Raw genomic sequence first — 24,748 nt, 5'->3', positions numbered from 1 at the left:
CAAAATCGTATCTGTTTGGTTTGACTGTGCCCTGCCATGATTACGAGTGAGATCAAACATCTTTTCACATTTATCGAAGATAACATCTTTTCATTTGTATTTTTTTTCTTTCGAATTGCTAGCTTATATTGTCTTCCCAATCTCCTTTTCCTCTTGAGATGGTTATCTTTTTCCTATTATTTTTAGGATGTGAGTTCTTAATATATTTCGAATGTTATCCCTTTGCTATTTAGCTGCAGGTGTTCTCATATTGCTTTACTCTTAACTCTACTACCAGTTTCCATAGTCGGTTTACTTGTGGTCATTTTTTTTTCCCCACTTTTACTCTTATTAGCATTTCTTCGATGCTGAGTTTACTCCGGGCCATACGTTTTTGTTTCTTCAGTTTCTTCTGGGATTTCTTTTCCTTCTGTGCAAGCTCCTCTTCTGCTTTAGGAACATGTGCCCTTTTCCCGTGAGAGTCATCTCAGTGTGGCAGGGGAGCGCGTTGGGCGTTCATCCATCCGCGAGCTGTGTAAGCTCTGCGCCGTATCTTGGGAGCTTGGGTCACCTAGATGTGCCCGGTGACCAGACAGTCTGCACCTGAACCCTTAAGTGCAGCGTTCCTTTCTGCATTTTTAAGCATATGCAGCAAAAATTCTGCCACAGACCCTGCATCGAAGCCCCACTGTTTGTGGCCCGGGCACACGTAACAACTCCAGCATTATAATGACGTAATGGCACACATTGCTTCTGTCAGTGACATCCTGTACATGCTTGGCGACGTTTCGGATATGCATACCCTTGATGGCCTGGGCAGTTTCATGAGGGTTCTTAAATTGAACACGAAGATTTGAACCTCTTGATTTGCATGATTTTGTGGGGTTTTCTGGGTTGAGTGAATAGCAAACCACTTTCAGTCACCTCAGGCCTCTTACGGGAAGAGCTGCCTCTGGTCACTTTTTCCTCTGTAATTTACGAAGACGTTTCTTCCATCAGTGTTACACGTTTATTCTTAAATGTAGTCTTCAATTTACAGTTTCGTTCTTGTTTTACAAATGACACATAAGGAAATGTTGCATCGATGTAGGCTGAGACCGTGAGCTGTTCTGTAGTAAATCCTAATGGTAATTAGGTGTAGACTTCAGTCTCATAAACATGGCATTTTTATTATTGAATATTTTAGTTACAGCATTACAAAAAAGTACTAAAAGTCATTTACCCTGTCTCACATAATGTACAAGAACTGAATTTTGGTACTTGGGCAGAAACTGCTATTTCTAAATTAAGAATTTGCAACATTATTTAAAATAGAGGTACTCTTCCTGTAATTTGTGGTAATAGTATATGTTAAAAGTATGTCAAATATACATATATTCTGTGTATATATGAACTTATAGTAAATTTGCTGGGACATGTTAGTGCTTTAAATAAGGAGTTTTCAACCAGGGGCAAGTTCACCACTCACGAAACATTTGACAAATGTCCAGAGACATTTTTTTGTTACCACAACTGGAAGCGGGGCTACTGACATCTAGTGGCTGGAGGTCAGGGATGCTGTTACATATGTTGCAGTGCACAGGACAGCCCCCATGAAAAAGAATTATCTGGTCCAAATATTAGTAGTGCTGGGGTTCAGAAATTCTGCTTCAAATAATAAAAATGGAGTAATTTTTAGGAGCAGTCTGAATATATAAATCTGTACTCTTTCTGTTTCTTAGGTAAATCTGTCAGTATTTATCAGCAGGAAAACTTGCCTTTCCTTTACACATTGAGAAAGGTTAATTAGCACTTAGTTTTCTTCCTGAAGTGCTGCTTATTTTTATCTGGTGGTTTCTGTTTCAGTGAAGATGTTTTCATTTCAGGTTTATTATTTCTTTTTTGCTATAAATTGGAAAAGACACTCTATTCGAAGTTGTCTCATAGAAAACGGAACATGTGAACTGAATATCAAACATCATCTTAAACAATAGCTGTCTTTGCTCTCAGAAAATTAAGTAATTTATATCATTCTGTTACTCTTTGAAAAACCCTTCAGTGGTTTCCATTTTTACGTCCCCTCGCAGTTTTCGATGACGGAGATGAGAAGACACTGAGACGATCCTCGCTGTGCCTGAAGGGAGAGCGGCATTTCGCCGAGAGTGAGGTAAGTGGCACTCAGTGAACGGACGTGTCCTGATGTTTTGGACTGGGGGGGAGCCAAGTTTTGCTTTCTCAACTCAAGCAACTTATTTGTTAATCAGGAAAATTGATTCATGCATAATACCATTATAATGTAATCCGCGAAGACTGTTTAAGGCCTTGCATTAGAGTACCAGGTTCTATATTCTTTTTTGTCTCATGCATTTTCGCACTTGTCCAGAAAGATAATGCAAGGGCTTATTTAACTGTCATCTTAAGACAGCTTTTCTCTGGACTAATTTGTAAATGATCGGAGAAAGCGATGTCTGACTTGCAATCCACTTAAACCCCCTCACCATTAAAGGATATGTAGAGTGACAAGCAGTCTCTAACTACTGCTGCTAGTGGCTGACGTGATTATCACCTCTCCTTAAAGAAGCCATGCCTGGCTGCCCTTTCTAAAATCGTCTCTTCCATTCCTCTTAATTTTTTTAGGTTGATTTAGTTTTCTTTATAGCGGGTATCCTTCTCTGACATCAGAATACGTATATGTGCTTAATTATTTGTTTATTGTCTGCCTTTTTTACTAGAATATGTCACAAGGGCAGGGGTTTTGTATGTCTTTTCACCACTTTGTTCCCAGTTCCTAGAACAGTGCCTGGCACAGAGTAGGAACTGAGTAAATGTTTGTGAGATGAATAAATGAAGTGCTTATATTTCCCAAGGACTTTGCTCAGTGCTTTGCAATAATGGTAGATACCATTATTATCTCATTCTAAACAGTCGATGAAACTGATGGTCAGTGCTAGTTGTCAAACCAGCACTTTCTAGCACCAAATCACGCTCTAAAATTAGAAGGTGTTACTCAGTTACTAGCATTGTTATTCAGTTACAAAGTTTATAAATCTGTAGCTTGCTATTCAGAATTTTAGAAATAGACATAGTGTTATAGATAGTGTTATAGTCACTGGTCCAGTCTCTAAATATTAATGCACAGTGTAGCCTAACGAATGATTTTTTTTTTTCCTAGTCACCATTTCAAACAGTTTTTTGGGGGACATTTTAATATTACTTAACTATTAGACTATGGTTTTTTTGTTGTTGTTGTTTTAAAATAATTTTTCTTCTCTTAAACGATTAAAATTTCATTTTTAATTAAGAATTTATACTATGATTCTAGCCTGTCTTTTCAGTCTCATATTCTACCATTTCCCTGTATTTCTGCCCTATAAGACTACTTGGTATTTCCAGATTATGGTTCATACTTTGTTTTCTTGGTTTCTGCTGAGCCCTGCTCTTCTTAAGGCCACTAGAAATGCTTCATCCCTCATGATGTCTTTCCTCAGCTCTCTAACCAAATGTGGTTATTTTATTCTTTGATGCTTTTGCATTTCTGTTACTTTTATTTTATGGTCTTTTTGGTTAATTTTCTTATTGTCCCTATAAGATTTTAAGCTGGGAATAGCCCTGTTTTTGTCATCTTGATAGGCTCTCCTTTTCCCAGCAGTGTTTACTATGCAGAAGCCTTCAATAAATATTTGTTGAATGAATTGTGAAGGTTTAAATATGGGAAATGCATATAGCTTTGGGGCAAACGCAGTGAATTTAGCTTCTTAAACTGATGAAGTAACGATTCTGAGTTTATGTAATTCTTAGAAATAATTTCATTTCCTTTAGTGCATGCGTACAATTATAGTAGGTCAGTGAACATGGGGAGTTCACAGACCTACTATAATTAAATTTAATATAATTAAATTTTTTGTTAAGTGTGTGTCTTACTTAATCCAGAGAAATATCTAAAATATTAATTTTATTTTTGCAGGAGAACTTTAAGTTGGAATAGGTCATAAGACAGTTGAAGTATAAAGGCTGCAGCAGTGTGAACCAGTAGCTCAGTGTCTCCTTCTTGCCTCCAGGAGGCTCCGTTTCCCATGTGTGTCTATACACGTTATACTTTATGTTTTGCTAGCGGGTAATTGGAATACTGGCATTTTTTTTTACCCTGATCCCATATGCCAGGTACTGTGCTAGGTGCTGGGGATCTAAGGGTGAGCCAAGTATATATGGAATTTATCCTTGGGTAACTTACCACCTGTTGGAGAAGAAAAAGTATTAATCAAACAATTAGAAATATTTAAAATTATAAGTGTATGAAGCTCTATGAAGACATGGCCAGCAGTGTATTTAATCTACCATCTGTATATTCTTTCCCTTTATTCGATATTAAAAAAAAAAAAAAAGTTTTTCTTTCTTTGAAAGATTACTCAGTAATAATGATTGTTATTATTAGCAATAACTTTGGCCTTCGAGAGAAAAGCCACATCATAGTAGCAGTATTTTGGGCCCCTAATCTCATTAATAAGCGACATACCTAAAACGAAGACTTAAATTCAAGATTTCCACGATAAGAGATCACAGTAGCACTTCAGTCACTTTAAATTCCAACATAAAAATCACTGGTTCTGGCTTAGCCCACTAAGCCAGTGGGATGTTGCCCACTACCTGACATCTGCTGAAATGTTTGGGTGTTTCTACAGAGCATTTCTAACTTGAATGTTATCCAGAGGGTAGTTTCATCAGCTGGTATTCCCTCTGTGTGTTTACTACATGCAATTGAAAACTCCAAAGAAAGGTTAAATAAAATCCCAGCTCCGCATTTCCTGCAGCCCATTTTAGGTAGCAGGGCTATAGGCATGTTTCCTCCAGGCCTATGGAATTTTCTTTGAGCCTTTAATATGCAAAGAGTCTCTGGGTTTTGCTCTTTAGGTATCAGGACAAATTCCACCTTCCCCTCCGTGTTTTCTGTCACTTGAAGTAAAGGTTCTCCTGCTTTCCTGGACGCGGATCGAGGAGTTTGTTATTGATCTCACTCTTATTACATACATACTAGGGAGAGGTTGTGGTTTATTTGAAAATTCCTATGTGCGATTCCTAGATAACTTCAGAAATCCTGGATATTTTTTTCCTGTGAGCAAGTGAAATGACAAGCAGATGCTTAAAATAGAAATCTCAGTACGTAATAGGAATCTCTGCTTTGAAGAGAGCATCCTTAATTATAGGGGAGTGAGAAAGAGCATTTCATCCGTCTTTTAGTCTGGCAGAAAGGGAATCCAGGTTAATTTATTTTCCCTGTTTACCAAACCAGGTTAATTTATTTTCCCTGTTTACCAAACGTAGTACTTGGAAGTTTTCACCCTTGGGAAGTATAATTAGGAGTTAATGACAAGTTGACTTTGAAAGCGTTCCTATTTGGCATATTACTTTGTTGGGCCAACTTCGCCTCCAAATGATATTTTTTAAATGTCCAGTTTACAAACTAAATATGAAAGATTTTTGCCCCATAAGAGTTATGATTTTTGTCTTATCTTTTGAGGAATTAATCTTTATTTAATGCTTTATGGCTAGTACTATATTCTTTGTCAGTTGGATATATATGTACCTTAAGTACATTTACATATATTCTAACAAGTTACGCAAAATGGATTCTTAATACGCTTCCTGTTTTTACATTTTAAGTCATTATTGTCTCAACAAAATTATCTCAGCTTTAAAAGTAAAAGTTAAAAATTTCCTTTTAAATATAAGCATTAGTTTGTATTTAGAGATCTAATCCTTAAAATCTAAGTTGACAGGCGCTGTTCCGTCCACCACTGTGGCGTGTAACTTTGAGAAGCCTTTATCCTAAGTAGTTCCTCTCCCTCACTTCGGTCCTGACGGTTTTCTGGGCTCTTTAGTTCCCCTAGTGTTATGAGTGTCTGTACTAGCAAAAGTTTTATTGGAGGGATGGAAGGATTCGCAACTGTGGAAAACCTTAAAAATGCAGAAAAAGTGGGAACAGTATCAGAATCGATACTCAGAAGATTCTGAGTTAGTTGGGATAGCATCTTTAGATTGATACCTTAACTTTCTGGATATGCACACTTTTTCAGGAAATAACAGCAAGAAAATCTAAGAAGTATCTGCTATTGAGAAACAACTCCAAAATCCCTTTTTCTTCATTTTGCTTTTAATCGTCAACCGATGCCTTGCCTGGAAATTGTTACTTTTGGATGGCGTTAGGGACAAACAGGTTGATGTAAACCATCAGTTGGTAATAAAGAAATGTTCAGTTATTGATTATTGTCTTCATACTAAGCACAACATTGGGTACTGCAGATTCAAAAGGAATGGAAAATAAAATATGAAATGTAAAAAGGCTAATTTTTACATTTTTCTTTAATAAAGGTTCATTTTGAAAAATGTTTGCAAAGTAAAAATATAGTTTATCTGAAGCCTTTTCTCAGGCAGTTGATGCTTATTCTGGTAATTTTGTTTCTGTTACCAGTTAAGAATTCCATTTTATATATTATGATACTCTGTGCGCAGAGAAAAATTTGAGCTGCAGATGGCCCCAATCTAGGAGTTAGTTAGGTCCTTACATATGGGTAGGTGTCTTACCTTTCAAATGTATGTTTCCACTAAGTTGTGTTTGTTTTGTATTTTAATCATTGTTAGAAGTCTGTCAACCTTCGAATAGGTAATGAAATCATCTAGAGAGACGAGCTAAATTTCTTTTCACCTTTTTTTTTTTTTTCCAGTAATGGGCTCAATCATCTTTATTCTAATACCTTTAAATTTTTTATCTTTAGGAAAGTTGTATTTTAGTCTTCCTTGGGAGAAGTTTTTAACCTCAAAATCTAAGCATATTTTTAAACTGATTTGGTTTAAAAAGAAAAAAGAACTTGCAACGTAATAACTTTTGATGGGTTTATGTTCTTACCCACAGACATTAGACCAGCTCCCACTCACCAACCCCGAGCATTTTGGCACTCCAGTCATAGGAAAGAAAACAAATAGAGGAAGAAGATCTAACCATGTGTAAGTCCATTTTCATGACTGTTAGTTGAACCTGAATTAATTTCTCCTTCTAGCATTGTTTTAAAAGTTACTAATTTTAAATTGTAATTTGCAAAATGCTAACTGGATCTAATGGTAATTTCAGATCTAATAGTAACTTCGGACTCCTTAGCGCGGTGCTTGACAGCTGTGTGTCTGCCTCCCGTTCTCCCCACATGATTCTTGATGCTGTAGTCAAAGTGGAACTAGTCAATATTCCCCGAACGCACCCTTCGTTTTCCTGAAATCTTGCTTTTATTCATGCTTTTTGGGGTCTCCAATGCCACCCTTCCATGTCACTGTCTCACGCATTCTTCCGTTCTCAATAGAAACGCTCTCATTTTTATGTGAACCATTCTGTGTCTCCCCACTCTTTCTTTGAAAACATATTTTTTTATCCTCTGGACTCTACATTCTTTTCACCTATTCTGCCTCTTACAGTTGTGGCAAGGGCCGCCTTCTCCGCGTAGGCCACATACTTAACAGATCACCCTCATCAAAATGCGCCTGCACTCCCAAAGGCTCCAAATTAAAAAGGATCACAGGATCAAGGGGTCATGAGATTTCAGGTCATCAGAGATAAAGAAACAACCATCGAACAGTTCCAGAAAGAGAAAATTGCAGAGGACTGAGAAGAAGGGCATCAGACAGACAGACTCTCAGTAACTCAGGATGCTGGGAGTCAGTGCGGTGTGGAAGGAGGGACGGAAGCCTCTGTCACAGAGGAGCTTGAGCACCTAGCAAGTGGAACCGTGGAGGGAGGAATTAGAGGTACCTTGAGAAACAGAGAAAAAAATAGCAAAGGCGTTTAGCGATTCCCGCATCCCAAATTATGTAAGAAAGGAAAACAATGTTAGGAAGTTGGGGAGGTGGTTTAGATATAAAAGTTAATACTCTTATGACAACGAGAAGTCAGGATAAAAAAAAGCGTTTAAAATGTATAAATGGATACCAGTATAAGAATATCATTTAGAGATAAGGTAGTAACTGTCAGAGATAGAGCTGAGTTAAAAATTCAATTGATTCCATGAAGCAGAAGAAAGTAGGAAGGGATAGGGCAGGAGAATGTTTTTATTCATTCTCTTGGAGATTGTTTTAAAACTATTTGAATATTTTACTGTAGTAAAATTTTTAAAGTTTTAATGTGGCTAAGTCCACATATTGTTAGAGTAGCCATTAAAAATAAATGTTAGTCAAATTATTGAAAACTTCAGTATAACCGATTTGAGTCACTTACGAGTAGGTAACTTATGATTTGAGCCAGGCCTTTTTTTTTCTCTCTGAACCTTTTAGAAAACGTTTTTCTTAGTTACTAGGCGAATAATTTCTTGTGATACAGCTTGCTGCTTACTTGATTATTTTTAGAATACTCAGATTGTAACTATGTTTTCTTTTCTACGCATGTTATTCAAAAATCGAGTGTTCTAGTTAAAAAGAAAAATAAATGAAAAATGTATGGTGACATCATTACTATGAAAGAGTCCTGTTGTGATTATTAGATATTATTTTTATCTAATAATGTTTTCACTTGTTCCAGATGACTATTACGTTGCCATAAAATATAAGTTAACTTTTTTGATCTCTCTTTAAAAATTAATGACTTCGATTGTGAATTTAAGATTTCGCCTACCAGTGATCATTAGAGTCTTCCTGTAGTTCTATAGTCAGCTCTTAATTAATCATGATTAATGATATCAAAATGGTGGGGTGGAGTGTATTTAATGTAAAATTATTTCCTTATGAAGATTTCTACTTCTGTAGCTGCTGAGAGTGACGATGCGGCTTAGTTGTTGAGAGTGCAGACGGTGGAGCCAGGTAGCCTGGGTTCGGATCCCGCCTCTGCCACTTCCTTGCAATGTGACCTTGTGCTGGTTGCTTACTGAGTCTTTTCATGCCTTAATTTTCTGATCTGTGAAATTGAGTTTTACCTGTCATAGTATTACCTATCTCTGAGAGTTGTTGCAAAGATTAAATGAATTCATATTTTTAAAGTATATATATAGTAATAAGCACTGTGTAAGTACTAGATATCATCATGTGTTGAATGAAAAAATTTTCATGAAATTATTAGTGTGTAACATGATTTTGTTTATATGTGAATATATAAGAATTCTGCTTACTAGTATTTATGTCTGACAGGTCGGACTGTTTGAGGCTGTATTATTTTTTAAAATAACATTCTCATATTATTTTAGATTATATGTAGGAAAAAGTTTTTTAATCTTTTAAGAATTTTTTTGAAAAAAATTGTATCTCATATTTAGATATATGTCTGCAATGTCACCCAGAAGTATAAAAATAAAATAAGGTAATTTATAAAATGTCAAAGATCGATTTATAAAAATGACCAAAAATGATGATCTGTTAAAAAGCCGATTATGTTTCTTCGCTGAGGTCTCCCTTTCTTGAATATATGACATGCAGTTGTCACTGAGCAAGTCGATCTTTGCTTTCTAAAGATTTTAGCAAACACTCTAAGTCTGCGATTTTCTTGCTGAGAACCTGTGTGTGTAATGAAAGACTTGCTGTGGAGCTCGGCCTGTCTGGGTCCCCCACCCCTGACACACACACACACACACACACACACACACCACACCTCTCTCTCTCTCTCTCTCTCTCTCACCTCTACACCCTTCAGCACTCTGTCTTTCAAGCTCTCTCTCCCTGCCTCACACTCACTCTCTCTGGCTCTCTCCTGCCTCTCTCTTTCTCTCTCTTTCTCTCCCCCCCTCTTCCCCTTTTCTCCCCTCTCTCCCTCCATCCCTCCCTCTCCCCTCCACTGTCCAGAGGTGTTGTGTCCCGCTTCGCACTGTGAGCCTGGGCGTGTAAGCACCAGAGGCTCAGACCACAGTGAAGTAAGCGTCCATCTCCTGAATCACAGTTCCTCAGAGTTCTTGTTTTGCCTTTCTTCAGAGTGATTTTCTACAACAAAGTCTTGGACCTAGATCTTAAGGTCATTTGTCTGACCTTCATTTCCTTTTCCATCATTTAACTAAAAATGTCTTCATTGTGGTTCTCTGTCATTTAAAATTTATTTTTGTACAAAGATAAATAAGGCTGTCTCTTCCCAAGATCCCCGGACTCCACTGTCACAGTAGCATGTCACTGCCTTTGTTTTCCTTGCGACAGCCACTGTCCCCGTGCCGGTGACCCGCCCCGGGTATTCCAGAATTGGTTATTTTTGCCATCTTCCCTTACTGGAGTTTTATTTATATGCTACTTTTAATTAATTCTAACATATTCAGGGATTTTCTTTTTTAATCATTATCATCCTCTAGCTTAATTTTTTGAAAGAAGTTATTGATCCTTTTGATCCGTGTATAACTTGATTGAATTTTGCCCTTATTATTTGCTCATCATATGCAGAGGTCTTATTTTATTCTGCCTGAAGAACAGAACGCCTGAGATATCCCACCCCCAAGTTGTTTTTTCCAGTAACCTGGCGACAGTGGGGAAGCAGTTTACTTGCTGTTTTTTCTTCCCCTTCAGAAAAGGAATAAAGCATAATAAGGCCTGTCAGGATTCTTGTTAGGGATTATTTATGGGTACAGATTTTACCCCGTGATGGTGCTAAGATTTACCCAATATTCTAAGGATTTCAGCCTGGTGTTTACAAGTCTGCAGATCTTTAAACAATTTTTTTTATTGAGTCATAATTCACATATCATAAAATCCGCCCTTTTAAAGTGTGCGGCGTCCGGTGTTTTTTCTAGTGTGTTCACAGAATCGTGCAGCCGGCACCACTAGCTCACTCCAGAAGATCTCTCTCATTTGCCTCTTTATTTTGATATGAGAATTTGATTCTGGTGTCCTTGATAAAAATGGGGGCCAGATTAAACCAAAACTCTTTCATTGGTTAAGTCTGTGCATGTCCATATATTCCCTACTTTGTAATCTCTAAGAAGCTGTAATTGTCAGTCTCCTTGATACTAATACAGATTTTTAATTTACTGTATAAAATTTGAAAGTGCGTTAATCCCTTGACCGAAATATCGAGGACCATTGAAGTTAGAATCGCATGTCAAAGACTGAGCCTCTGAAATTCCTGGCTGTTTTCTCTTTCCATCTCATCATTTGCTGTTCTATGGCACATGTCTCAAGTTCTCACTTGATTTACAATTAATTTAAAATTATTAGTGATGTGCCATCAGCTTTAAGTGATTAGCTGTTAATCTGTTGTGAGAAACATTACATGTGACTAGCTTTGTTTCCAATGGCATCATCAGGTTTTATTTCACAGAGACAGTGTATTATTTTGCTGCGACTCTAAACAAATACCTCACCACCACAGAAGCGATGATCTCAGAGGGGAGCGGAAACCATGCAGGTTCTCTGCTTGCTCTATTCCTGCTCCGTATTTTAGTTCGTTAGTGTATTGAGTACTTGTTTTATGTAAACAATTTCCTGGCCAAGCTTCTCTAAAAGAGAAGTTAAAGAAACCTTAGGTATAATGGTATGGTTTGTGCTGGTTATGTGCATTATACTGATTGTATACATTTTGAAATTTCAGGAGAAATAAAATCAGAAGTACCCCAGTAGAAAGAAAGAAATCTATTCATTTCATTTATTTAGTTGACAAATATTTATTGTCTACGCTGTGCCAAGCACTGTTCAAGTACTTGAGATATATCAGTGAACAAAAAAGGCCTTTACAAAATCTCTGCCTTTAGAGCTTACGCTCTCTCGTGTTGGGGGAGGTGGACAATAAAGTAAAAATACAAGAAACAAGTAAATTATATAGTATGATAGATTCGTAAGTGCTGTGGAAATAAGAGTAAGGTGAGGGGTTTTGGGGGAGGGCAGGTTGTAAATTTGCATAAAATGGTCAGGGGTAACCTAATTGAAATGACGTTTGAACAGAGACTTTACAGGAAGTGAAGGTAGAGTGTTCCAGGCTGTTCTGCCACAAAGAGGGAGAACAGAGAAATGAGCTGGTAGAGAAAGTGAGGTTAGGGGGTTTCTTTTGAAGTGGAAGAAATAACAGCATACTGATGGAAATAGTAGCATGCCGATGGGACTCAGTCTAGTAGAGGCAAAAAAATTGATACAGGAGAGAGAAGTGAGCATTGCTGAGACAGAGTCTTGCAGGGGAGCGGGAGGGAGGGAATCTAGTTCATAAATGGGGAATGGTTTTAGGGTGGAACCTGGACTTGTACTGTGTGAGGGGGATAGATTATTTATGTTACCAGTTTATGCACACACACATAAATATAAAAATCTTTCTGGTGTCTGAAGTCTTCACACTTGTTAAGTCTTAAGAAGGAAATTAAACAATTTATAAAGATGCAGATGACTTCGTTGGTTAAAGAAAGCCCAGTTTTCTCGAAAGGAATCTGATACATGTTATCTGTGACATTGTGACTCTCTCTCTTGCTAATGATAATGACATAGTGTCTGTAAAACCCTAGCTAAATGAGTCTTCTGCAATCATTAGAAAGTGGAGAGAGAAAAGTCGTCTCTGATATTCTCTTCTAATCAAGTAGAAACCAGACTTGTGAAGTCTGTCATTACTGTCCCAAGCTATGTGCCTATTTCTAAGGTTTGATGCTCTGTCGATAGGAGGGTAGGTTGGTTTTTCCTGCTGCCTGTTACCTACTCTCTAAGTAGGAGTCAGTTAAGTGCCATTTGAAGTACAGTAGTTCTACTCAGTAGCAAACTTTAAGATTTGCTTTTTTTTTTTCAGGGGATAATTTTTAAGTTATTCGATCCTTGAAATCAAATAGTGATATTTATCATATCGCTCTAAAGTATCTAATATTATTATAATGTTATCTCTATGTTAAACTATATAAATATAAAGGGATGACATTTATATTGCCATTCTTTTGGAAAGACATGAAGACAAATATAGACTCTACTGGATTTATCCCCATCAACCAAATAGATAAATCGTGTTTAAAGTTTTAAAATACCGTCAGTTTACATTTTTGTCAGTGAACTTGGTCATTGCTAACTATCTCAAAAATATTTTCATCTCTGGAGATAATCAGTACTAGTCATTATTGTATTTTATTTTTAAAAAAGAACTTACATTGCAGTCTATTTAGTTAACATGTTTTAGTGTCTTATTCTGAGCATTTTGAGCAGTCAGTTGTTAGAATCTTTATTTTCCTTAGCACTGATTGTGGGCTTTCTTCTTACAACCAGATTCAGAGTAGAATTTTTTGTTTAATTTTGTTTCTTTTGTCCTTTTTACTTTTACTTTTTACTGTACTTCCCTCTAACATCAAATAGGTGGTTTTAGATAGTTCTTTTTCCTAATGTCTTTCTAATTTACTAGTTCAGTATACAATGTAACTGGCAGGAATTTTTAACATAATACAAAAGAACCATATTGCACATTTTATGAATACCTAGTTTGTGTATATTTGGTATTGGGGATAGCAGTGGTGATCTCTTATCAGATGGTCTCTTCTCCCTACCCTCCTCCCCGGTTAATAAAGACCTGCCTTCCCTTTTTAAAATTAGCTTTGTATTGAGAGTGTACAATTACTGTCTCTAGGACCCCTTTAATCTGTGAGTAAGATCTAGTTTATTTTAGTATATATGGAACTGGGATGTTTTATATGGGGCCTTTAGCCTTTTATGAGAATTTGAGACCAGTTTTATTCTGTTCAGTATTCCTCTTAATCTTTTAAAATAGCACTAAATAAACTGAAAGATTTTTAGGAAATTGATGTGCTTTCCTCTCATAATAACCCTTTCTGTTATTCTTTAGAAATTTTAAAACCTTTAAGAATTTAAACGGGCTATTCTGTAGATATTAGGAAATAGGATAAAATTTCTAGAATACTTATATTCATCAACTTGGTATGCTTATTCTTTGCGAAGATAAATGGAAATACTTTATTGTTTTCTTTCCCTAGACCTGAAGAAGAATCTTCTTCATCCTCCAGTGATGAAGATGAGGATGATAGGAAACAGATTGATGAGCTGCTAGGAAAAGTCGTATGTGTAGATTATGTTAGTTTGGATAAAAAGAAAGCACTGTGGTTTCCTGCACTGGTGAGTAACTTTAGTATTAAAGCGTTTAATTTTTAACTACATAAGTTCATGAAAAAACAATCGATTTTCCTACTAGTGTTTTTCATAGGTACAAAATGGGGAAGTGGCTTTGGCATCATTCAGTTCACACAAAGATTACTTTCAGAATCGTCGGAGTATATAAGTAGTCTCATTCAGTCTTAAGTGAGATTGAAAAAAAAATAGTATCTACCCCATCTTACGGGGAGGAAGTTTTCGCTTCCGTTTCCATTTTCTTCCTTTTCAGTTTTCTTCACCGTTTCTCCTCTAACCAGGCTTTCAGTGTTGTTGTTCAGGGTTCAGAATATATCTCTCTGTATCCTTTTTAGGATGCTCTCATCCCCTGTTATAGCATCGGTTGCAGAAATAACAAACTGAAATGCCTTAGGGACCCAGAAAATAACACACGTGGGCGAACAGGAGAAAATGTGGATTGCGGTTCCTGATCTGAATGAAGGCCGAACCCACTGCTCACATGCCACTGTCAGCACTGGCCAGAGCTGTCACACGTGTAGTTTCAAAACCTGAAGCTCATGAGCAAGAAACAAAAGGGTGAATTTGGCTCGTAGTTTTAGACCCCTGATATTTAGGCTGTCGACTCTCAAGTTTATATCTTAGAGTTCAGACCTCTCTTCTGAGCTCCAGACTTGGGTCTCTCTCTCTTCACTATTCCGTTTGACTATCCTTCAGCCACCTCACAACTTAATAAGCCTAAAAGTGAATTCATTCTCTTCCCCCCCATTCCCAGACTTGGCCCTTCTCATCCTTTCCTCTCATAGTGATTGACACCATTAGCACGAGGCAGAACCCTAAGCATCCGCTTCTCTCTCATCTCTCCACTGCCCTAATTCTCTCTGATATTTCTCATTCCTTTAATTTGGCATTGCCACCACCTCTTTACATTCGAGTCCCCATCTTTCACCCGGATGATGGTCGGTAGCTCAGTCTCTTTCAACTCTTACCCTTCTCTGGTCCATTTCTTCATAACAGCCAAAGTAATTTTTTAAAAGGCAAACCTGTGAGGATGTTATCTATCTTCAGACCCTTTCGTTAAAGAGTGTAGATTATGTCCTGAGAATCAACATCTACAAGACTGAGAAATCTGAACCCTGCTTCCTTCTCATTCAGCCCAGGAGGGAAGTCGGCCGCGCTGACCTTTTGCTTCCTGGAACGGGTTCCGTGCTCGCTGTCCCTTCCCATCACCTGTTCTCCGGTCACAGTGCAGCGCTGTGCTGTGCACACGCGCTCATGCACACAGCGTGGTTAGGCCGAGTCCTGCTCCGGCTGCCGCGCTGAGCCAGAAGGTGGTCTCCTCTGGAAAGCGGGCGCTGACACCTAGACCAGGACTTAACTTCCCAGTCGGGGTGCAGGCCCGCGTGGGGGGCCCCGTGACCGTCTAAAGCTGCGCCCTCCGGCGCCCAGTGCAGCAGCGCCCCGTAGTCGTTACCGTTTGTGGAGTGGCCGGGTGTGAACGAGTGAACCGGTGTTGGTATTTACTTCAGGGCTCGTTTGAAATGACAGCAACGTTTCCCTAGATGCTAATGCATGGGAGACACTTCCATCAGTGAATTATTTGAGAATGCCATCAGCATCTAAGGAATCCTTAATGTAGTGTGATTACAATTATGGAAAATGAACTTTTTAAACGACCGAATTAGAACTAACCTGTTTCTAGCTCCTCTCTAGCCTTTGGTGGGAGTACATGCTTTTCTGTACCGTTGTGTCACTTTTCAGAGCTAACGACACAGGTCTTAAAACAAACCTGTCAACTTACTTAGCCCATTCTTTATTTAAAAATGTGTCTATGCTGTTAACTTTTCTCGGTATATACATAGTGGGCTGTCTTGGGATTAGAATAATCAGAATTCATAGGCATCTCTCATTAGCACGGCCCTTAGGAAGACATGCTTTATCCTTACTGTAAATAACAGCTAAGGCGATTTCAAATAGAAGAAACCTTCTAATGTTAGTAATAAATCTTGTACAGATTCCAGGAAGGTACCCACTTTAACATGTTTACTTTCTGGAGTGAGTAGTATCATGAAGAAGTTTCAGTATGCATTAAAGTATACACTTCAATGTAAATACTAGTAAGACCTCACCTCTGCTGTTTTGAGGATGGACACTACTCTTACTACAGTTCTGATGCCTGATCCCATTTTGGCTCCTGTCCTTCTCTGAGCCATGACGCAGACCCTCTGCTAAGGCCTCAGCTCTGCCTCTCTTGCCGCCCCCGCTGCACTGTTATTCGAGCTTTCGGTTTCTGACTGGGACGTGGGCCACAGCTTCAGTCTAGCCATAGCCACGCCTCTGCTTTCAACCCCATGCCCGCGCCAAAGCCATGTGGGTCACCCAGAGGGCTGGAAGGCTGTAGGATATAAATTTAAAATTGTTTGTGTGTGTTCCCACTGTCTGCCCTCAAAATAAAATTAGTTTTAAAACTAAACTGCAACTACTTTAAAAATATTTAAGTAGTTGATATTCATGTAATAGCTATAAATGTGCTTTTATAATAGTTTCACACTTTTTTTTTTTTGAAGGTGGTTTGTCCTGATTGTAGTGATGAAATTGCAGTGAAAAAAGATAATATTCTCGTTCGATCTTTCAAAGATGGCAAGTTGTAAGTATATTTCACTCGGTATGAAAAATATGCTGTTTTTCCAAATTAGGATGGTAAATGATAAAACCGTTATTTCCAGTGACATTACCCTTTTAATTTTCATCATATAGAACGTTTCAGAGTATGATCATTTTTCATGTTATCATTGAGTGACGTTCTTACAGTGTACGTCTCATTCATTTTGATCTTTTCTAAACTTGACTCTCAGTACTGTCTAATTCGTCAGTTTTGCCCGCATTATAGCTGGTGATTTGTTGTGGCAAATTTGACATATCTACTGTATCTAATACTTGATTGCGATATCGCTATATTTATTTTTCTTGAGTGTCTAATTAGGACTTTTAGGTGTTTTAATTATGTCCAAATGGTTGTGGCGATGATACCTGTTCCACTACAGCATTTGACTTCTATATGACCTATAGTAGTCTGAAGGTTAGAATGGATTGATATAAACGTATGTTAAGAAAGTGATTTTTCATGTAGAACTTCTTTAGAACTGAGTTACGAATTTCAGGGTCTTTGTTTGTTTTGGATTTTTTTAGAATTCTGTGACTAGGAAAGCCATCTATTTTATACTTTACCTTATTCAGGTTATTATACCTTAAAAGGATCATTGTGTTTTAAGATTGGTGTTTGAGTTTTCAAGTTCTAAAAATTGATTCTTAAAAACAATGTATGAAAACCACTTTAACAAAATTTAGATAGAGAAATTTGAACACTGAAATTGAGTACTGGTTTGATGGTATTAAAGAATTGTTAATTTTAAAAGTATAATAATGGTGTATTTTTCAAACTCCATAATACCATAAATTATATAATATTTGGGATTTTCTTTAAAGTAATCCAGTTGAGGTGGGAGTAGGTAGAGGTATAAATGAAGCAGTGACTATGAGTTAATGATTATTGTAGTTGATCGATGGATACATGGGAGTTCATTGCACTGTTCTACCTACTTTTGTATATATTCAAAATTTTTAAAATAAGTTTAAAAATAGGCAAGCTGAAAAATGTATTTGGAGTAGTTTTCAGTCTCTTATGGATTGATTGACACAAATCAAACGCATTAAAGTTGCATACTGGTGTAAAATAGGAAATATATATGACATGTGTGATAGAATCTCTCGTTGCTTGCATCTGACCGCTCCTACTGCTTGGGGAGTTCCATGAAGGACAGTAAGTTGCTTGTGAGCCTAAAATCTACAACATTTACATTATAAACTAGTACATTTTATTCCAATCTTACATTTCATAATTGCTTATGATTATTCCAAGGTAATAGCTAATTCTTACTGTTTGACTTTTTATTGGATTCTGCTCTCCGAACATTTTTATTTATTATTTTTATTTCAGTATTTTCAATATTGGTTTTAGACAGGGTCCCTGATATTTGAGAATACCTTGTCGTTTATAAAACATCTGTTATGTTGGGTCCTTTTGTAGATGATTACATATTTTAGCATTCTATCCAGCATTTTATTTGAGACTTGCAGTCCTGCGTACAGTCACTTTCATTGTAAATGTCAGTATTCCCATATTTTCGGTAGCTTTCTGTTGTGCGTAATTGGACTCTTAATTTCTGTTGTGTTTTTTCTTTTTTAATTTAAAATAAAAAAAATTAATACAGTACTTCAGTACCAAGAAAGGATGTCCGTGAAATCACCAGTGACACCGCACCGAAGCCCGACGCTGTATTAAAACAAGGTGAGGGACATCTTGGAATAAATTATAGTCAGTTTAAAAACTGAGGAAGTATTTTTGAAGATCAACTTTTCTTTTGTTCTATAATCAGGGGCAATAATTTAAAAGTGGGAAGAACTGTAACATCAGCTATTACTGTAGTCTAGCTCTTACCTACTGAATACAGTGTTAGTTCCTGAGGACGGTAGAAACAGGAATCAAAGTAACTTTGATTTTTATTTCTCATAATATAACGACAGTTATATTTTTCTGAAGAATATGCAGTAATTGCATTTCTTACTTGATATCTGGCATTGTAAATAGCCGTTTGTTTTCTCTTTGCCTATATTCGTCAAATCCAATAATGTGCTCTGTAGACTGGTTAAAATCATTAAGAATTTATGGTTTAGAATTTATTTCCATGTCTTACAAATTGATAACTGTAGCTTATTTTAATTGAAGCTAATTGTTAATCTAATTTACGTTTAACTAGAGATGTAGCAAACCTATTTGTCATATATTTTCAGGTATTGTATGTTCATTACAGTGGCTCTGTGCTTGATATATAATACTGTTTAATAGTCATTTGTTGGCCAAATGATTAAAGATTTACCGATCTTAAAATTGTTTTTACTAGACATGCTTAATTTTTGTTTAAAAGAAGAAAACTGCTCTTTTCTCTTGAAATCGTTTGAACCAGTGGAAAGTGTTCCAGCGGTAGCAGTTTTGGCATCTATAAAATGGGTGCCTAATGCTTAAGACTGTTAGGATTAAATGAGCCGCTCCATGGAAGAGCAGCCAGCACAGCCCCTGGCACGGAGTAAACACTTCACGAATGTCAGTGGCGTTATGAAAACAGTGGTTTTCATTTCTTCATCTTGTTTACTATTTTTAGACAAATCGGTTGTCTTATTTCTCTGGTTCACTTAGTTTATGGTCTCTTTCCAGCCTTTGATCAGGCACTTGAATTTCACAGAAGTAGAACTATTCCTGCTAACTGGAAGACTGAATTGAAAGAAGATAGCTCTAGCAGCGAAGCGGAGGAAGAAGAGGAGGAGGAAGATGATGAAAAGGAAAAGGAGGACAACAGCAGCGAGGAAGAGGTGAGCGCGAGGCCGTTCGCCTTCGGGATGAAACTGGAGTTCGGTTTCCTTTGCGAGTCCGCGGTTGGCATAAAGCCGTTAACCACTTAAATACTTTGAGTATTAGAAACATTTCGTAAGAAAATTTTATTTATTTGTGATACTCATCATAATCAAGTAGTTTGCTTACTTACCTTAAAATGGAAATACAATCTTATGAAATTAAAAATATTAAGTATAGTTATCCCAGTAACCTCAGAATGTTTCTTAATCTTGCTGTGCTTTTGGTTTATCAGATAATTAAGGAAATAGCCACCTAACATAGCAAAACTACTTTCACTTGCTTTTGACCATCGCAAAAACAGCTGTCACCTCATACAATGTTTGCACTGACATATTTTATTAAAATACCTAGAAGAGCATAAATATATATTCTATCTAGTATTAAAAAGAATAATCAACAAAAAAGTAGCAATTAGTATCGCTTTGATTCAGAGAATCTTAAATGATTTTATCTACTACAAATGGGTAGGTGATTCTAATTAGATCATAAGTAACACATCTCTTAATTTATATAGATCAAGGAGCTGAAGTTTTAGAATTTATCGTAGCTGGTACTTTAGGTCCAGCAGTGACAAATACCAAGAAAAGATGTCCATGATGTTACTAGTGACATTGCACCGCTGTATTCTTTAACGGTTTGTCGAACAACTTCTTAAAAGTTATTGGGTGAGAAGTGCAGATAGTGAAGGCTACATACTGTATTTGATTATGAAGTGGATTGTATTTGATGTTTTTAGGAAACTCAGTTAATGTCTAGGTAATATTTTAGGTAAGTTGTAAAATTCTGCCATTTAGATGTAGTAACAGCTGTTAATGAGATAGGATTGTCTGTGTTGGTGGTTTATGATCTGGCGGTGCAGAATGACAAGGCAGTGTCACAGTCCCTGGCTTCAGTCTTACACCCCCCGGTTTCTGTTTAAAACGCCAGTCCTCGCAGGCAGGCCTCGCCTAAAGCCTCCTTCATGGCTTCTTATCACTCTGAAACTCAGGCTTCGCTCCTGGGACCTCCTTACAGTCCAGCCCCTGCCCTTCGCCCCATCACTTCTCTCGATGTGCCCTCCTACTTGGAACCATACATGCCACGGCAGTATCAAATGATGTCCCTTCTGCCCAGCTGTGCACATGCCAGCACCTCTGCCCACGGCGCTCTTCCCTGCCCTCCCCCGCTCAGCCCGGCACCCCCTGCTCGGCGTCCAAGCCCTATTTGTGTGTCATTGTTGGAAAGGGAAACCTGCGAACCGTCACATTCTCACGGCAAGAAAGTTAGTCACCCCATGTGCTAGTCTAAACTACTACTGTTCCTTGTACATGTTTTGTCGTGTGTGTGTGTACACATTTATTTATGTCCGTTTCTCTTCTCCCCTAACCATGTTTTACTGATACTCGTACTCAAAATGTCTGTCACAGTGTATAACATGTAACAGAAGGTTAATAAATGTCAGTTACCAAACTTCCGGTTGCTTAGATTTGTTTTATAAATGTTTTTGTAAAAGCAAATCTGGCTTCCAGTTTAAATATTTTCTTACGTTAAATACAAAGTTCACTTAAAATTTTTGCAACAGGAATGAACTTGGCAGATTATGAAAGTCAAATATTGTACCATGGGAACATCTAAGATAACTTCTAGAAGAGATTCCCTTCAAGTTCACATCTGACTGCCTTACCAAAACCCAGCATACGTGGACCATGCTCAAAATGAGAAACACAGCTTCAGCATAAACAGATTAATAATTGTCCTTCTTCTCTGCCCAACTAGCACGCCTAATAGTTTATCAACCTGGGTTTTTGTTTTTAACTTGCCTTCCTCTGCTTTTCTACCTTATAAACCAAGGGGCAAATCTCATTCAATGGCATTAGACACATGATTTTAACAATTAAAATGATGTGCTTAGACTATACTGTGCTCCCGACTTTTACTATTAGAAATGCATTTGCCTCAGCCAGAGCGACTGTAAAGCCTCAGTGTATATTCTGAATCATTTTCTTTGCAGTCACCCCTAATCATGCTCTGCAGTGGCAGGCTCCATCGCTCATTTTTCGTTCATTTGATTCAGCACCTAACGTAATGGCTACACTTGCTGGTGCTCATTAATGTTTGTTGAGTGGATGATAGCCACTGATTGACGAGTTCCTCCATCTCACCTCCTACCCTGCTCCTTGCAGGTTGCCTCAGGACCAGCTCCCTACTGCCACAGCCCCTGGCCACAGCAGCAAGAAGCTAGTCCCTCCCTTGTAATTGATAAATCGGGGAACTATTTTATTACTTGAAGATTTCCCTAAGTCTGAATCTTCAGGTATTGTAGATCAAGTTCGTTCCCCATTTTACTGATTTTATAAGCTTTGAGTACTATACAGTGGGGCTCTGTGTAATGAAGGATGCTTGTAGTTACAGCTAATGGGACCCACACTTGTATAGTTCCTTGAGGACCAGTAACGGTCAGTTTTGATGTTAAACCCTGACCCAGTTTAATATGAGTGAGAGGAGGTCTTCTTGAGCCTGTGACCCTAATTTAAAGAATCTGCCTCTTATATGGTAAAACGTTCGTGAATCATCTTTAGTCTCATTTTTTATATGAGAATTTACATTTGGGGTTGTCACTATCGAGATACCTTTTAGGACGCATTCCTCCGTAAAGCATAAAAGGTCTAGACTTTCCTGGTTTTGAACAGCTTAGTTTTAAGAAAGAATTTTTATTTGGCAAAAAGCCGTTGGAATAGTTTAGTGAGTATTAGTCTTTGCTGTTGGTAGGAAATCTGCTTGTGTTATTAAAATTTTTAACTGAGGAACATAATTTTCTATTCTTCTGTGACTAAAATTAGGAAGAAATAGAACCATTTCCGGAAGAAAGGGAGAATTTTCTACAGCAGTTGTACAAATTTATGGAGGATAGAGGTGAGTGTTTTTTCTTTTGCTCAACATTAATGTTGTCGCCATCAGGTAGTTAATACTTTGAAAATAATAATTCTGTCCATTAAGCGTCATGTCACTGGTAATCATGGCCACCTTCGAGTGCCAGTATCCCCAGCAGCTAGCAATAGTATCTGTCACATAGGAAGTGGAATGAGGAATTTGACAGTATCTTGATGGCTGTCATGGCCATGGACCCATAAATGCCTGTATTCTGTCCAGTCCTTCCCTCCACCCATCCATGGGACCCCAAAAAACCCTTATACTCGGGAAAAGCAGCAGAGTGAGAATCATAGTGCTGTTGCGTTTGCACCTGCGTAGATGCCTCTAGTAAAAGGCCTCCTTCCACAGTCACAGTTTGGTGTTCCTAGGATGTGCGTGTGAGAGAGAGATGGGCGAAAGGGAGAGACCACAGAGAGAGGGAGGGAGAGGGGCGGAGAGAAAGAGAGAGAGAGAGAGAGAGAAGAGAGAGAGAGATGTGGTCTTGTGAGGCTCTCCCTTACTCGAAGATGGCCGTAAGTCTTTTTATGACCCGGTCACGTCGAGCTGGGAAGAGAATTAACCTGCCATAGAGAGCCAGAAGGAGGGAAGGGTGGGAGTCCCAAGGTGAAACTTGGCTCGGTTTATTGAATCTGCCCGATGTTGCTAAAGAAATGCAGGGATGGGGGCAAAGAGGAATGGGCGCCAACCTTCCATCCACAGTGACGGCCTTGCGCTCCAGCTTATGCGCTGTTCACAGTGTGGTTTCTAGATTGACGAGGACAGAACGAACGAATAGTACTTGGAAATGCAGCTGTCATCTGGAGATTAATGATTTTTAAATCATCGTCATTTGTATTTCTACTGAGTAGAAGCTGGCTCTCTTTGTCTTATGTTTTGATAAATTATGGTGGCTATTACTATAATATGAAATGTCCTTGATTCCAGTGTTATATCTTTGTATGAACGGAGGCTTGGCCTAACGAGGTAGGCTATTTCTTAGGCTTTTGTATAAGATAAAAAAAAAAAAAAGTGAAGAAAAGGAACAAAACTTAAATATTACAACAGAGCGATAAAATATGTTTATGCCTGTCATATGTTTTTTGGAAAGGGCCATAGGTCGTGTATCTCTGTCTTGTTTTTGCCTCTACGCTTTCGAAGGTTTGATAGCGTCAGTGTCCTTGCCCTACAATTTCCCATGTTAGAATGAAAACAACAACAAAAAAAGACAGCTTTCCCCTGAGTCATTTAGAGTAGGGGTGAATTGGTAAAACACAAAGCAGGTGTCATGAAGACACCTCTTGGTGTGAAGCAGTTGCCCAGTTATCTCAGGACTTCCTCAGTTCTACCAAACCTCGCTTCCCTAATTTCTGTACGTTGTGTTTTGTTAGAATTTTACTTTGCTCTCTCTGGTATTTATTCTTTTGTTCATTAAGGGAATAAAATAGTATAAGGTTTCAAAGATCTGATATGAGAAAAAAGGTTTTAAATGAAATGGACTTAAGGTAGTAGACATGATGTTTTTGATTAACAAGGGATTTTTCTCCTCACATATATGTTTTGTACTATAGTTGGTGGTAATATTTTAATCTTTTGAAATTGTAAATAAAATATGTAGTGTGGTTTTAATATTTAATACATTTTGTCTTTTCCTTAACAGGCACACCTATTAACAAACGACCTGTACTTGGATATCGAAATTTGAATCTCTTTAAGTTATTCAGACTCGTACACAAACTTGGAGGATTCGATAATGTAAGTATTATAATCAGAAGTGAAACATGTTTTTCATACATGTTTTCTCTCATCTAAAATTGTTTTAAAAAAATCTAAGAAGGAAAAGAAAAATATGGAAAGTACAAGTTATAAGCAGAGCTAGCTTCCTCAGACCGCATTTAAATTTAAAGATTTTTTTTTTAATGAGCTTTCTGACTTACTGTTAAGACTGTCTGACTTTCTTAAACTACCTGTGTCTGTCTGTCACCGCACAACCAAATCGGTGGAAATTCTTTTTTTCTGTGTCTCTTTTCCACTAGACTGTAAAGTCCTTGGGAGCAGGGATTTGTCTTAATATTATTTATATCATTAATTTCTTCCACTGCGCCTGATATGTATAAAACATATCATTTATATATGTGCGTGTGTGTATCATATAAACATGCAGAAAATCTTTGTTGAACTGGAGAAGTTATCTTAAGGTTGCCATGATGGATGGTGCTCATCCAATTAAGACTGTTCTGAGGGAAAAATTCGGTAGAATAAAATGCTTTAGTAAGATTCATAGAACTGTTTTGATTTATTATCTTGTAAGTTTTATGGGAAATTATACATCATTTAAAAATTTCTATCTGTTTCTTCATTACAAATTTTGATTTAGGAATGTGGATATTATTCACTATAGCACGGTTTATTTTAAAGTCA

The 24,748-nt window shown here is 37.5% G+C and overlaps 1 protein-coding gene across 1 annotated transcript in view; it reads left to right on the top strand.

The window, feature by feature from the left end:
* ARID4B (AT-rich interaction domain 4B) overlaps positions 1 to 24,748 on the top strand; it is a 115,581-nt gene that overhangs the window by 53,895 nt on the left and 36,938 nt on the right. Inside the window, exons 6-13 of the mRNA XM_039850349.1 lie at positions 2,046 to 2,125; positions 6,866 to 6,957; positions 13,842 to 13,980; positions 16,539 to 16,618; positions 18,243 to 18,319; positions 19,244 to 19,398; positions 22,261 to 22,333; positions 23,988 to 24,082. Of these exons, the coding sequence (XP_039706283.1) occupies positions 2,046 to 2,125; positions 6,866 to 6,957; positions 13,842 to 13,980; positions 16,539 to 16,618; positions 18,243 to 18,319; positions 19,244 to 19,398; positions 22,261 to 22,333; positions 23,988 to 24,082 (791 nt within the window). The remainder of the gene's footprint in view (positions 1 to 2,045; positions 2,126 to 6,865; positions 6,958 to 13,841; positions 13,981 to 16,538; positions 16,619 to 18,242; positions 18,320 to 19,243; positions 19,399 to 22,260; positions 22,334 to 23,987; positions 24,083 to 24,748) is intronic.

Source organism: Pteropus medius, unplaced genomic scaffold, assembly GCF_902729225.1.
Source record: "Pteropus medius unplaced genomic scaffold, Ma_sr-lr_union100, whole genome shotgun sequence".
Classification (NCBI taxonomy): Eukaryota; Metazoa; Chordata; class Mammalia; order Chiroptera; family Pteropodidae; genus Pteropus; species Pteropus medius.
This window is presented reverse-complemented; position numbering and strand designations above follow the sequence as displayed.